The sequence below is a fragment of the Vigna unguiculata genome, chromosome 8, assembly GCF_037176805.1.
Source record: "Vigna unguiculata cultivar grain cowpea cultivar isolate G323 ecotype 2 chromosome 8, ASM3717680v1, whole genome shotgun sequence".
NCBI classification, from domain to species: domain Eukaryota; kingdom Viridiplantae; phylum Streptophyta; class Magnoliopsida; order Fabales; family Fabaceae; genus Vigna; species Vigna unguiculata.
Window position 1 is genome coordinate 868216 of NC_140799.1, and position 12488 is coordinate 880703.

At 32.6% G+C, this 12488-nt stretch overlaps 2 protein-coding genes across 5 annotated transcripts; one reads left to right on the forward strand and one right to left on the reverse strand.

Annotated features, from left to right (window-relative positions):
* The first annotated feature begins 569 nt into the window (after positions 1–569).
* Positions 570–5425, forward strand: MP (Transcriptional factor B3 family protein / auxin-responsive factor AUX/IAA-like protein). Of its 4 annotated transcripts, none has more exons than XM_085665645.1 (14): positions 570–866; positions 976–1308; positions 1397–1509; positions 1624–1722; positions 1849–1905; positions 2004–2156; positions 2262–2346; positions 2432–2522; positions 2600–2956; positions 3060–3135; positions 3210–3345; positions 3429–4675; positions 4777–4967; positions 5054–5425. In XM_085665645.1, the coding sequence occupies exons 2-14, from the start codon at positions 1185–1187 to the stop codon at positions 5169–5171; spliced, it is 2847 nt and encodes a 948-aa protein (XP_085521771.1). In that variant the 5' UTR covers positions 570–866; positions 976–1184; the 3' UTR covers positions 5172–5425. The 4 variants fall into 4 exon arrangements, with proteins under 4 accessions (XP_085521771.1, XP_085521772.1, XP_085521770.1 ...); XM_085665646.1 differs by having other exon boundaries at positions 570–764; XM_028084951.2 differs by having other exon boundaries at positions 571–1308; positions 2600–2764; positions 2834–2956.
* A 4107-nt stretch (positions 5426–9532) lies between these two features.
* Positions 9533–11221, reverse strand: LOC114195641 (putative methyltransferase At1g29790). Its single transcript, XM_028086179.2, has one exon. The coding sequence runs from the start codon at positions 11039–11041 to the stop codon at positions 9779–9781; it is 1263 nt and encodes a 420-aa protein (XP_027941980.1). The 5' UTR covers positions 11042–11221; the 3' UTR covers positions 9533–9778.
* Between the last annotated feature and the right edge of the window lie 1267 nt (positions 11222–12488).

The window sequence follows — 12488 nt, forward strand, 5'->3', positions numbered from 1 at the left end:
ACAGTAAAATTTCCAATAATCATATTTTACCTTTCTTTTCTTCGACATTAATAAAAAAAAAGTTTAACCATTATTATTACCATTATTGTTTTAAAACAAAACATAATATACCAAACTAAACTTCCTTTATTATCAAATAAGTGTGTGGTGCATAATATTAAACCACAGAACAAGAACAACACACAGAGATGTCTCTGTCTCTGTCTCTGTCTCAAAAGAAGAAGGTAACGACGGAAGAAATAAATAAAAGAAGTGTTTTTTTTTTTCTCGTAGATTGGTGGCGAAATAATGTGGTATTATTAATAGAGAGATGGCTGAAAAACTAGGTAGAATCAAATCAAACGTAATCAAATGTTAAAGAATCTGAATAATGTAAAAGGTAGTGATTACATATCCTGTGAGCTAAGGTGAGGTTGATAGTGTGTACTGTTTTGTTTTCGTGTTGTTATAGACTAGCTTCACTTTTTCTGATTTTCATTAAATACAAGTATACTAGTTCTTTGTTTTGGTCTTAATTATTTAAATGATATAAATAGCTTAAAGCTGCAAAGGGTAGGACTTGGTAGCATGCACACTACTTGCTCTTAGAAGCAAAGAGAGAGAAAGAGAGAGAGAAAGAGAGAGAGAAAAAAAGAGTGAGAGAAGAGACAAGGAGGTTTTGGTTTTTGGCATTGGTGCTTGTGCTCGTGCTTGAGAAATGGAAAAGAGAGAAAGAAAGAAGGGAACAGTATCAGCGTCAGTGTGATGAGTGGTTTCACTGAAAGGTTGGTTTCTTTTGAAGATAGAAAGAAGGAAAAAAAAAAAAAAAGGCACGCACAAGTAGTACTCAAATCAAACCCAATAATACAAGCCACACTCATGCTTAGGTCCGCGTGCTTTGATGGCCTTTAATTCGGTGGCTTTGTGTCAAGCCCCACCCTTTGAAAGAAAGATCTGCACTGTGCCTTTTTTCACAGGTTTTGCTCTGCTTTTCAGCTTGCTTGGATTCTTTGTTTTCTCAACACACATCAACGTGGACCCTTCTTCTTCTTCTTCTTCCTAATGGCATGGTGAGTCAAGGTTGGAGAGAAAGGAGAGTTTTTGTTCGGTGGGTATGCAAGTTGTGAATTGAAGACGTAGAAACACAGGTTCCTCTTGTGGTTTGAGTTGAAGACGTAGAGAGTGGTGCAGCATAGGAATACAGCATGATGACTTCCGTAGAAGAAAAGCTTAAAACTGTTGGAGTTGGAGCTGGAGCTGGAATGGTTGTTGGGGGTCAAACTTTGGTGGCTGAGATGAAACTGTTGAAAGAAATGCAGGAACATTCTGGTCTGTTTCATTTTCCTTTTCGGAACATCATTCTTACCTTTTGGTTACATTTTAATGACACACATGTTTGATGCTATAAATTTTTCAGGGGTCAGAAAGACTTTGAATTCCGAGTTATGGCATGCTTGTGCAGGCCCTCTTGTTTCATTACCTCAGGTTGGAAGTCTTGTGTTTTACTTCCCTCAGGGACACAGTGAGCAGGTGAATGAATGAATCTCTTGTTTTCTTTTGTATGTTGAACCGAGATTGTTTCTTCGTTTGTTTTGGTCGGCTGAAGCATGTGTGTCTGTTCTCTTTCTCTGAATATTTGAACAGGTGGCGGCTTCTACCAGAAGAACAGCAACGTCGCAGATTCCAAACTACCCGAATCTTCCATCTCAGTTGCTGTGTCAAGTCCAAAATGTCACACTTCATGTGAGTGTTGTATGCTGGTTCAGTTCACCACTTCTTGCATGAGTCCTCAAAACCTTATTTCACATTCAAATTATCATTACCTCCAAACAAAATTTTCACCTTTTTTTTTTCTGTATTTTATGACAGGCAGACAAGGAGACAGATGAAATCTATGCTCAAATGAGTCTGCAGCCACTGAATTCTGTAAGATTCAGTCTTTGAGTTTATTTTAGTGAAGGTTGATTATGGTGTATCGTTCGTTCTTCCCAGTTTGAATTTGGATTTGGATTTCTCTGTGGCAGGAAAAAGAAGCCTTTCCCATATCTGATTTTGGGCTAAAGCCAAGCAAACACCCCACTGAGTTCTTCTGCAAAACTTTGACTGCCAGTGACACCAGCACACATGGCGGCTTTTCGGTTCCACGCAGGGCAGCAGAGAAGCTCTTTCCTCCATTGGTATGGCTGCAGCACCAGCTGATTGCAAATCATGCTTTTCTTGTGCTTGATAAAATTCGGTGCCTGAATTTTCATTTCATTGACTCATCTTATTTTTCACTTCAGGATTACACAATTCAACCCCCAACTCAAGAACTTGTTGTTCGAGATTTGCATGATAATACCTGGACATTTAGACATATCTACAGGGGTGAGTATGCTTTTTGTTATTGAAATTTGTTATGAAACAGGAATGAGCGTTTTTGTTGTTGATTATATTTACAATTTTTTATTAGGTCAACCAAAGAGACACCTTCTCACAACAGGGTGGAGTTTGTTCGTAGGCTCAAAAAGACTCAGAGCTGGTGATTCTGTTCTTTTCATCAGGTAACTGCTGCATTGTTGGCTACAATAAGCATTCCTTCATAACTTTGTTGATACTAAAATGATGTTATTGTTACTAGGGATGAGAAATCGCAACTGCGAGTTGGTGTGAGGCGTGTTAATCGTCAACAAACAACACTGCCATCATCAGTGCTTTCTGCAGATAGCATGCACATTGGTGTGCTTGCTGCTGCAGCTCATGCCGCTGCCAATCGAAGTCCATTCACTATTTTCTACAATCCAAGGTATATATCTCACGTTGTGTACATAGTTTGTGTCCTTTCTGTTGTGTATAATTTAGTTCTACTTTGCAGGGCTTGCCCTTCAGAATTTGTTATTCCGCTGGCTAAATACAGAAAATCTGTATTAGGGACTCAGGTCTCAGTTGGCATGAGATTTGGTATGATGTTTGAGACTGAAGAATCGGGTAAGCGCAGGTAATTTTCTGAAAGCTTGGATCTTGCTATTGCCAAATGTGCCTTCTCAGCTATAAATACCAAACAAGCATGAAAATTTGATACATACTTCACCTTTCTGCAGATATATGGGTACAATAGTTGGCATCAGTGATGTGGATCCTCTGAGATGGCCTGGTTCTAGATGGAGAAATATTCAGGTACAATAATTTTTGCTCATGTTCTATCATTCACGTATTCTTGTATGAAGGCACAATGATTTCTCTGCAAACAGGTGGAGTGGGATGAGCCAGGGTGTGGTGATAAACAGAATAGAGTCAGTGTTTGGGAGATTGAGACTCCTGAAAGCCTTTTTATCTTTCCTTCTTTGACTTCAAGTCTGAAACGGCCATTGCAATCTGGGTTTTACGGCAAGTCTCTTTTCTTATGCTTCTTTTCCTTCCTTGTAAATGAAAATCTTCTATTTGATGACTAGTTATGTTTATTGTTGCAGAAAATGAGTGGGGGACTTTGTTGAGAAGACCTTTTATGAGAGTTCCAGAAAATGGAACTATGGAGGTAGCAAACTCAATGCCAAATCTCTACTCAGAACACCTGATGAAAATGCTTTTCAAACCCCAGATGATTAACAACAATGGAGCATTGTTATCCGCCATGCAACAAGAATCTGCAGCTGCAAGAGGTCCCTTGCAAGAGATGAAGACCACATTTGCAGCAGATAATAACATGCCGCTTAGAAATCTACACTCTCAATCAATCCCTGACCAACCTAATCCCTTAAACATGCAATCACTGTTGAAAAGTGATCAACCTGAAAAGTTGCACACTCTTCCTTCTGGGATAGTCACTGAGAAGCCAAAATTAGAGCCTGAGGTATTAGCACCTGATCATATGCTTGACTATGCTTCCACTTCCATGGAAGGGTGCAACATTGAAAAAGTGGCTACAAATCCTGTTAACCAGCAAGGCCTAGCAAACCAATTGAGTTTCCATAACCAAAACCAGAATCCTCTCACTCAATCTAGTCCATGGCCTATGCAAGCTCAGATAGAATCATCATCCATGCCCCATCCTCAAATGATTGACATGGCTCAAGCTGAAACTGCTATGGTAAATAGCCTTCTTCCTCAGCTAGACATTGATGAATGGATGGCATATGCAAACAGAACAACAACTGGACCTTTACCTGAGTTGCAAGAACATAATTCACTTCAACCTCAAGTGTTGAATCCCCCTTTACCTAACCATGAAGTGTGGGATCATTATGTCAAGAGTTTGAAGTTTTTGTCTCAAACAGACCAGCAGCTAGCCTCCATCTGTCAGCCAGGGACGTTCAATGGCATCAATGGCATGCCAAGTCCAAACAGTCTGAGGGACCTTTCAGCTGAGAGCAACAACAACCAAAGTGAGATTTGTGTCAACGTTGATGTTAGCAACAGTGTAGGTACAACCGTGGTTGATCCTTCCACTTCAAGCACCATTTTGGATGAGTTCTGCACAATGAAGGAGAGAGAGTTTCAGAATCCAAATGATTGCATGGTGGGAAACTTGAGTTCAAGCCAGGATGTGCAATCTCAAATAACCTCTGCAAGTTTAGCTGAGTCACACGCCTTTTCTCTCAGAGACATCCCTGACAACTCTGGTGGCACTTCTTCAAGCCATGTTGATTTTGATGACAACAGCTTTCTGCAGAATAACTCTTGGCAGCAAGTACCTGCTCCCATCCGAACCTACACAAAGGTTTGCATTCATACTATATTACATACGTTAGTCTTATTTTTGTCAAGATTCATGAAATTTAGTCACCTACTAACAACATCATGGTTTTTTGTTTGTGACAGGTACAAAAGGCTGGTTCTGTCGGAAGATCAATTGATGTCACTACTTTCAAGAACTATGAGGAGTTGATCCGTGCAATTGAATGCATGTTTGGACTTGATGGTCTTCTGAATGACACCAAAGGTTCTGGATGGAAATTGGTGTATGTAGATTATGAGAGTGATGTTCTGCTAGTTGGGGATGATCCTTGGGAGTAAGTTTCTTACCTCTCAACACTTTGAGTTTAACAATTAGTTATCTGGTGTTGGAATCTGATACACTAAAAAACGCTATGTGTAGGGAATTTGTGGGGTGTGTTAGGTGCATCAGAATTTTATCACCAACAGAAGTTCAGCAGATGAGTGAAGAGGGAATGAAGCTTCTAAACAGTGGAGCTTTACAAGGGATGAATGTTTGAATCATTCAAAAAGCAAAGGTTAATGTTGTTGAAGAAGTCATCATCATATAATGTTATGAACTAAAGAACACTCCTTGTTGGAACATTATTTGGTATGAAACAAACCTTGAAGATGGAAGAGTTTTAGTTTATTATTACAGGTCAAAAGTTGTAATATGTTCCAATGAGTCAAGGGTGTTTTGTTTACATACCTAATGTTGTAAGACATTCTTGGAGGCAAGTTCAAATATTATGCTTTACTTTTATTACTATCATCACTGTGCGTTGGAACCTTTTCAAATGATGAAACCATCGTATGCTATGATATCTGCATATATGATTAGAAGAATAAAAACCGAAAAACACTTTTTGTGATAAAGACAAATAAGGGTTCATGAATTAACTAATATATGAAGTAAAAGAAATCTAATTTAGTTGGTTAAGCAATATATAAAAGGAGTTAAATTCTTATAGATAAGAAAAGTTCTAATTGATCAAAGCATATATAAATACTTCTAACTTATATATAGATTACAGCATATTTTTTTTTTGTTTAAATTTAAATATATATTTTTAATTTAGTTTCCAATTAAAATCACCACAAAAGTATCAGTTAAATTTAGAAAATAAAAGAAACACGTATTTATGTCTATGATAATTCAAACCTACTAGAGTGGTCACAATGAATTGAATGCGTTCTTTATTTTAATTCAAAACTTATTTCAATTATATCTTATTTTAAGTATATTTCTGAATTTCGAGGATGAATGTGAGACTGCTGTAGACACGTGTTGGAAAATAATTATTGAAAGGGTAACAATTTCAAGGAACCGAAATTACTTCCAATAATTTTATGTCAACGACAAACAAAGAGTTCACAAATTGATAAAATTAATTTTAGAATTAATTGATTTGGACCAACAATCTGACATAGTTCATCACAGACAGTAGTGTTCACATTTATAGATGTTCTGAGCATTCACATTATATTTATAATAATTATAATTATAGCTAAATATAAAACTTTAACAACTACAAGGTTTCATCATTCAAAAGAAAACTTCAGCTTCAAGTTATATATATTGTATTATACGCATATATAATTCAAAACATTACAAACTTTGACAAATTGTAATCAGATTTATAAGTTTAAACCATAACCTTAAACTGTTCAATATTTATTTTGTTTCTTAAAGTTTATTGACGCGTATAATCAATTCCCAACAGGTGAACAAAGACAGAAATTTTGTAAGCAACTGGTATGCACCGGTGTTTTTTTTTTTTCTTTGAAAAAATAATAAAATTAAAAAATGTATTTATTACTATAAATTTGAAAATATATGTTTAATTTGTACACTTAAATAAACAAATGTGTTATAAAATATAAAACTCAATCATGTAAAGAAATAATTATATTATTCGATGATCATATATATATATATTAAAATAATAATAATAATATCATACTAATGATACAGATGTTAATAATAATAATATAAATATACAAATAACAAATAAAAATATTGTATAGGAGAATAAAGAGGTGAACAGGATAAAGTGTTAGTAAAAAAAAAAGGAAGAGTGCAAAATTCCTAATAAATAAAAATAAAATATATGTAAAAAAGAATTGTAGGTATATTATGAAATAAAGTGTAACTAATTAAAATATGATTATATAACAAATAAAAATTAAGTACATGTAAGAGAACAAAATTAAGATGTAAGTGCATATTATGAGATATGAATGATCCGGACAAAATAAGATGTAAAAATAAATAGAATCTTAGTAAATAAATATAAAATATACGTATAAAACAAAACAAAAATATATATGATCTTGTATAAAATAAAAATAAAAATAAAAATAAAAATAATAAAAATTTTTGACTGTACATCAAAATAAGATATAAAAGAAATAATGAAAATGTAAATAATTAAAATATGATATCATAATAAATGAAAATAAAATGTATGTATAAAATAAAATAAAAATATAAACATAATGTAAAATACAATCTCAGACAAAATAAAAAAATATGTTAAAGTTTTTAATAATAATAATAATAATAATAATAATAATAAAAATAACTCGCAATAATAATACTAGTACTAATAATAATAATAAAAATATTTTTAACTATACCAAAACTACTACTACCATTATTAACATTGATTAAGATTTGATACTTATATTAATTCAAATAATAATAATAATAGTAATATCAATATTATTACTGATAGTAATTCTACTACTAGCTATGTTCATATAAATTAAAATAATAACATTAACCATAATAGTAATAATAATTAGATAATATTAATATTAATACTAATAATAATGGTTAAAAATGTTAAAAAATAAGTTAGATTAATAATACTAACCATGATACTAATACTAATCATAATTAGATAATAAGAAATATATAAAATTTTCTAAATGTTAAAACTGAGTTAAATTGTTATAGTTAGGAAGAGTTGTAATTTATCAAATTATATATATATATATAAATATTTTTAATTAACAATAAATCATAACCTAGATATTCCCTTGATATAGTTTAAATTTGGTTAGATTACAACATATTTTTTGTTTAAATTTAAATACTATTTTTTTAATTTAGTTTTCAATTAAAATCACTAAAAAAAATATGAGTTAAATTTAGAAAATAAAAGAAACACATATTTATGTCTATGATAATTCCAAACCGAATAGAGTGTGGTCATAATGAATTGAATGTGTAAACTATCAATTTTTTATTTTATTTCAAAACTTATTTCAATTATGTCTTATTTAAATATATTTCGAGGATAAATTTAACTTTGCTGACACTGTATAAACACGTGTTCGAAAATAACTCCCAATAATATTATACCAACGACAAATAAAAATTATTACACCTTTGAGAGTTTACAAAAGATAAAAGTAAATTCACAATTAATTGATTTGGACCAACAATCTGACATAGTTCATCACAAAAGGTCGTGTTCACATTTATAGATGTTCTTGTTTGTAATTATAGTTAAATATAAAACTTTAACAACTACACCGTTTCATCATTCAAACAAAACTTCAACTTCAAGTTATATCTTCTATTATATGCATATATAATTCAAAACATTACAAAATTGCAAGTTGTAATCAGATTTAGAAGTTTAAACCATAACCTTAATCTAATCAATATTTATTTTATTTCTTAAATTCCATTAACACTTGAAGTGCCAAAAACATAAGTTTCAATTCCCAATAGGTGAACAAAGACAGAAATTTTGTAAGCAATTATTCACCATCCAAGCTTCATGGCCTAAGAGCCCAATAGAAAAGCAAATACACTAAAGCAATTTGGGTTTGGGCCTAAAGAGATTTGGGTTTGGACTTAAAAAGGAAGTGTTTTCGTTATGTACCCATTTTGAAATATGAGGTTTTGGAATTTTGGAATGTATTTTCTACATTAAAAAAAAAAGTTCATTTCCCAAGTGAATGGAATCATTACAAAAAATTTTGTAGGGTGTAAAAAGAAAAGCCTCCCATACATTTTTCAAACCCTTCATTTCTCTCTATTATTTTTTTCTTTTCGCACCACATCTCTATGACATTTACACCTTTCTGCTTTTTCTATCTCTCTGTGTTCATGAAACATTAACCAAACTGAAAAATAACAGCTACAGATTCTCTGTCAAATCAGAGGTGAAATTCAATGTGGATTTTATCGACTTTGAATCTCATTTTTTTATTTGATAAGATTTATATGAAATTTCAATTAACAAGAGAGAATGAATTGGATTATTAAGCTTCCTAAGCTTCCTAAGCTTCAGCTTTTCTTGTTAAAGCCATATTGCATAGATGTGATTATACACAAACATCACATTCAATCAGAGTTTATAGCTCTGTCAAGTTAGATCAAACAATGAAATGGTTTATAGATCATCACAACTCTGTCAGCAATATTAATCAGCTTCAGAGAAGGAATGTGTAATTAGCATATTCATGACATGTTGCAGAATCTAATAAATGCACCTTGCATTATGAGAGAAACAGTCATTTGAAATGAAATGACTCATTAGAATCTTTGGATTAGAGCAATTAGAGGGATGAACAAGATGGTTATAGAGCTAAATGACAGATAAAATAACACTTTTGTTTTCTATACCTGAGATCAAACCCAGGTTCATGACTTTACCAATGACAATGAATGATTTCTTTTAAATGTGAAACAATCCATAATGCTGAAGATTGTTTGTCCCAGTCCAGCATATGATGAGTTATCAGGTTCAGAAAATAGAAAAAAAGGCACCAATTAATCCAGAGAAACACATATGTTGGATCCATCACATTCAAGAAACTAAAAGTATAGTCTTCTTCAAATATAAACACTAAAGCTGGGTTTATAAGATCAAAAAATGTAATTCAATTTTCATCTTTCTAATAATTTATCAAAGTACAAGACAGTTGATACAGAATGAGATATAAAACAGAACTTGAAATACAAACTATATGTCACCTCAAAAAAAAGCAAAGCTGGTTTACAATTGGTAAGGAAATAATAATTCTTGTACTTATTCCAATGGAACCAATTCATTCAGAGATATAGCAGAATCTAGATTATTGATCCTTCTTGCAGTTGCAGAATCTAAACTCTAACAGGTTTCTGAAGCACTGCAGATAACACCACTTCAGGTTTGCCAGACCCAACACTATCAATCTTCTCTCCCACAACCCATTTCAATTTCTTATATCCAAACCTTTCAATCAACCGAGTCAAAGATTGCTTCTTTTCTTCATTTGCACAAAACAAGTTATCCAGCCAGAACAAACCACCAGCCCTCAAAACTCTATCAATGTCAAACATCAGAAACTCCAATTTCTCACTCTTCCCTCCAACATCTAACCCACTTGAAGCATGAACCAAATCAAACACATTATCATAGAAAGGAAACCTATGATCCAAGCTCAAGTAAAGAGGAAAAAGCCCTCTTGCAGCAATGAATTCACTGAATGGAGCATCAACATTGAGAGTGTTGGTAACCACAGTAACATTCCTATCAGCCATTCTAGCAGCAAAGGAACCAGACCCTCCACCAATGTCAAACCCTATTCTAACCCCTCCACCTCCCAAGGCCAAAACATCATCAACCACAAAATCGTTCTTACTCTTAGCCTTAACAAACTTAGCATTCTCATTGCCATGGACCAAATCAAAGCAACCAATGCACTCCCTACTCAACTTCTTACTATTCAAACACTCAAAGTTCTTGCAACCAAGACCACTCCAGTTAACAGTCTTATTAGCAACAGGCTTCCAAAGAGAATCTGGAAAAGGGTACAAACCTAACTTGGAAACCGTCTTTGCAAAACACCTCCTCCTAGGCAAAGGCTCACACCCTCTTAAGATCAGCTTCTGTGCCACGCTCCAATCATCAGGGCAAGCTCCGAAAACCTTGTAACTCATGAACTGAGACAGCAAGTCTGAATTTTTCTCACAGGTGTGACCCACAGATGGCACCATCTCAGTGATCCCAGTTCTTGAGTCTTTCCCCAGAGGGAGCTGGTGGCGCTGGAGGAAGAGTTTGAGCTCGGATGCAATGTTGGGCCTTGAAAGATCAATGCTTTCGTACCCCAGAAGCTCTTTTTCCATCTGGGCCAGTTTCTTCTGGGACAAATCGATCTCCCTGAGAATGAGCGAGACCTGCTCCGAAATCAGAGAAATGTTCTTGTGAGCATGATTGTGGAGAAGGTGTTGGGGGTGTTTTGGAGAAGCAGTGAAGGCGTAGAGAGCAAAGAGGTTGGTGGTTATGACCGAGAAAATCATCAGAATGTTAACAGCTGAAGAACACAGTGTTGCTCTTTGGAATCTCGCTGTTCCATCTCCAATTTTCAGAGAAACTGAACCCATCTTAGTCCTTTGGAACACTGAATCAGAGAGTGAAGTGAATTATTAGCAGATTTGTTTGGTTTGGAGTAAGTAAAAAGCTTAGTTTCAAAGATAACCAAATCCGAATGGAAACCTTGTCGGTTGTGTTTGTAATGTTTTTTCCTTTTTTTCATGTTACTTTTTTGTGTGGCTTGTGTCTCATCAGATCTTGCTCATTGTTTACATGGATATTAAATCTAAGCTAATATCATAATTTATTAAACAATCTTTATGCACAAAGATTAAGAGATCTATTGTCAACATGCAATTTTTTATTGGAAAATAAAACAACATCTTCTTTTAACAAAAGAGAAAAAAAAAATGTTAATAACCTCGTTCTGGCTTGTTCTAACAAAGTGATATAATAATACCTTGGGGTTTTAGAGTTCAACTTTTATTTTCACTTTCACTTATGTTTTCCGTTTTCAATAAGATATAAACAAATTTATTTCGAACTATTTTAAATAAATTTAACCAATTTATTATATTTTTAGTATTGTGAATACTAATTTTTCAACCATTATCGTTATCACTCAATAGTTATAAATAATATATTTATTATTGAAAGTAAACATTTTAGTAGAATTATTTATTATTATACTTAATCTGTGTAAAGATACCTTGAACATATGTTATTTTGTGAGAAATTGTTTTTTTCTTTCTAAAAGGAGTGTTGATGGTTAAAATTGTTATTGTAGATCGAGAATAAATAACTTTAATATTCTTTTTGAATGTCAGTTAAAAGAAAGCATGCCATTTATAAGTTGTTTATATTAATTTAATAAATTACTTAGAAAAGTGCTGGGCAAACCCACGAGCACAACTCGTAAAAGATGAATGCAAAGAGTGGAGCTAAAAGTTCAAATAATGTAGTTCATAATTTTAGTTGACCTGTGTTTCATTTGATTAATTTACGAATTTTTGTTAACAAAGACAAAACTATTTAAAAAACTATTTAATTTCAAAAAATCGTAACACTTTTCCCTTATATTATGTAAAATAATTTCTAAATTTATAATTTATTGCATCTTTCTTTCAATTTTATTATTATTTTTAATAATTTATAATTTACTATTTTTTATTATAATATTTAAAAAAATATTACTTTCTATTTTAATTAATACACAAATTATATCGCCTATTCTTAACTTAATAAAATATATATCAAATTATTTACATTATTAATGTGGATGGATTGTAATTTTTATATTAAAACATAATCCGAAAATTATGTCAGAATCCGGTAGAGCCTAAAAAAATTCTTCATTACTCTCTCCTTCTCCCTGAATCTCAAGTATATTTCATAAGATAAAAAAAATAAAAATCTCATAATTTATTAACTTATTTATTTAACTAAAAATAAACTTGTTTGGTGAACAGCAATTACAAATAATATATCTCTTATTAGTATGTTATGGTAGTTTTAATA

What these genes read in the sequence shown, in the direction of transcription:
- LOC114195641 (XM_028086179.2), bottom strand. Translation starts at nt 11,041, where the DNA reads ATGGGTTCAGTTTCTCTGAAAATTGGAGATGGAACAGCGAGATTCCAA.
- MP (XM_085665644.1), top strand. Translation starts at nt 1,185, where the DNA reads ATGATGACTTCCGTAGAAGAAAAGCTTAAAACTGTTGGAGTTGGAGCT. An exon ending in AGAAGCTCTTTCCTCCATTG is followed by an intron (nt 2,157 to 2,261) that starts GTATGGCTGCAG and finishes TTTTCACTTCAG; the next exon opens with GATTACACAATTCAACCCCC. An exon ending in GTTGGGGATGATCCTTGGGA is followed by an intron (nt 4,968 to 5,053) that starts GTAAGTTTCTTA and finishes CGCTATGTGTAG; the next exon opens with GGAATTTGTGGGGTGTGTTA.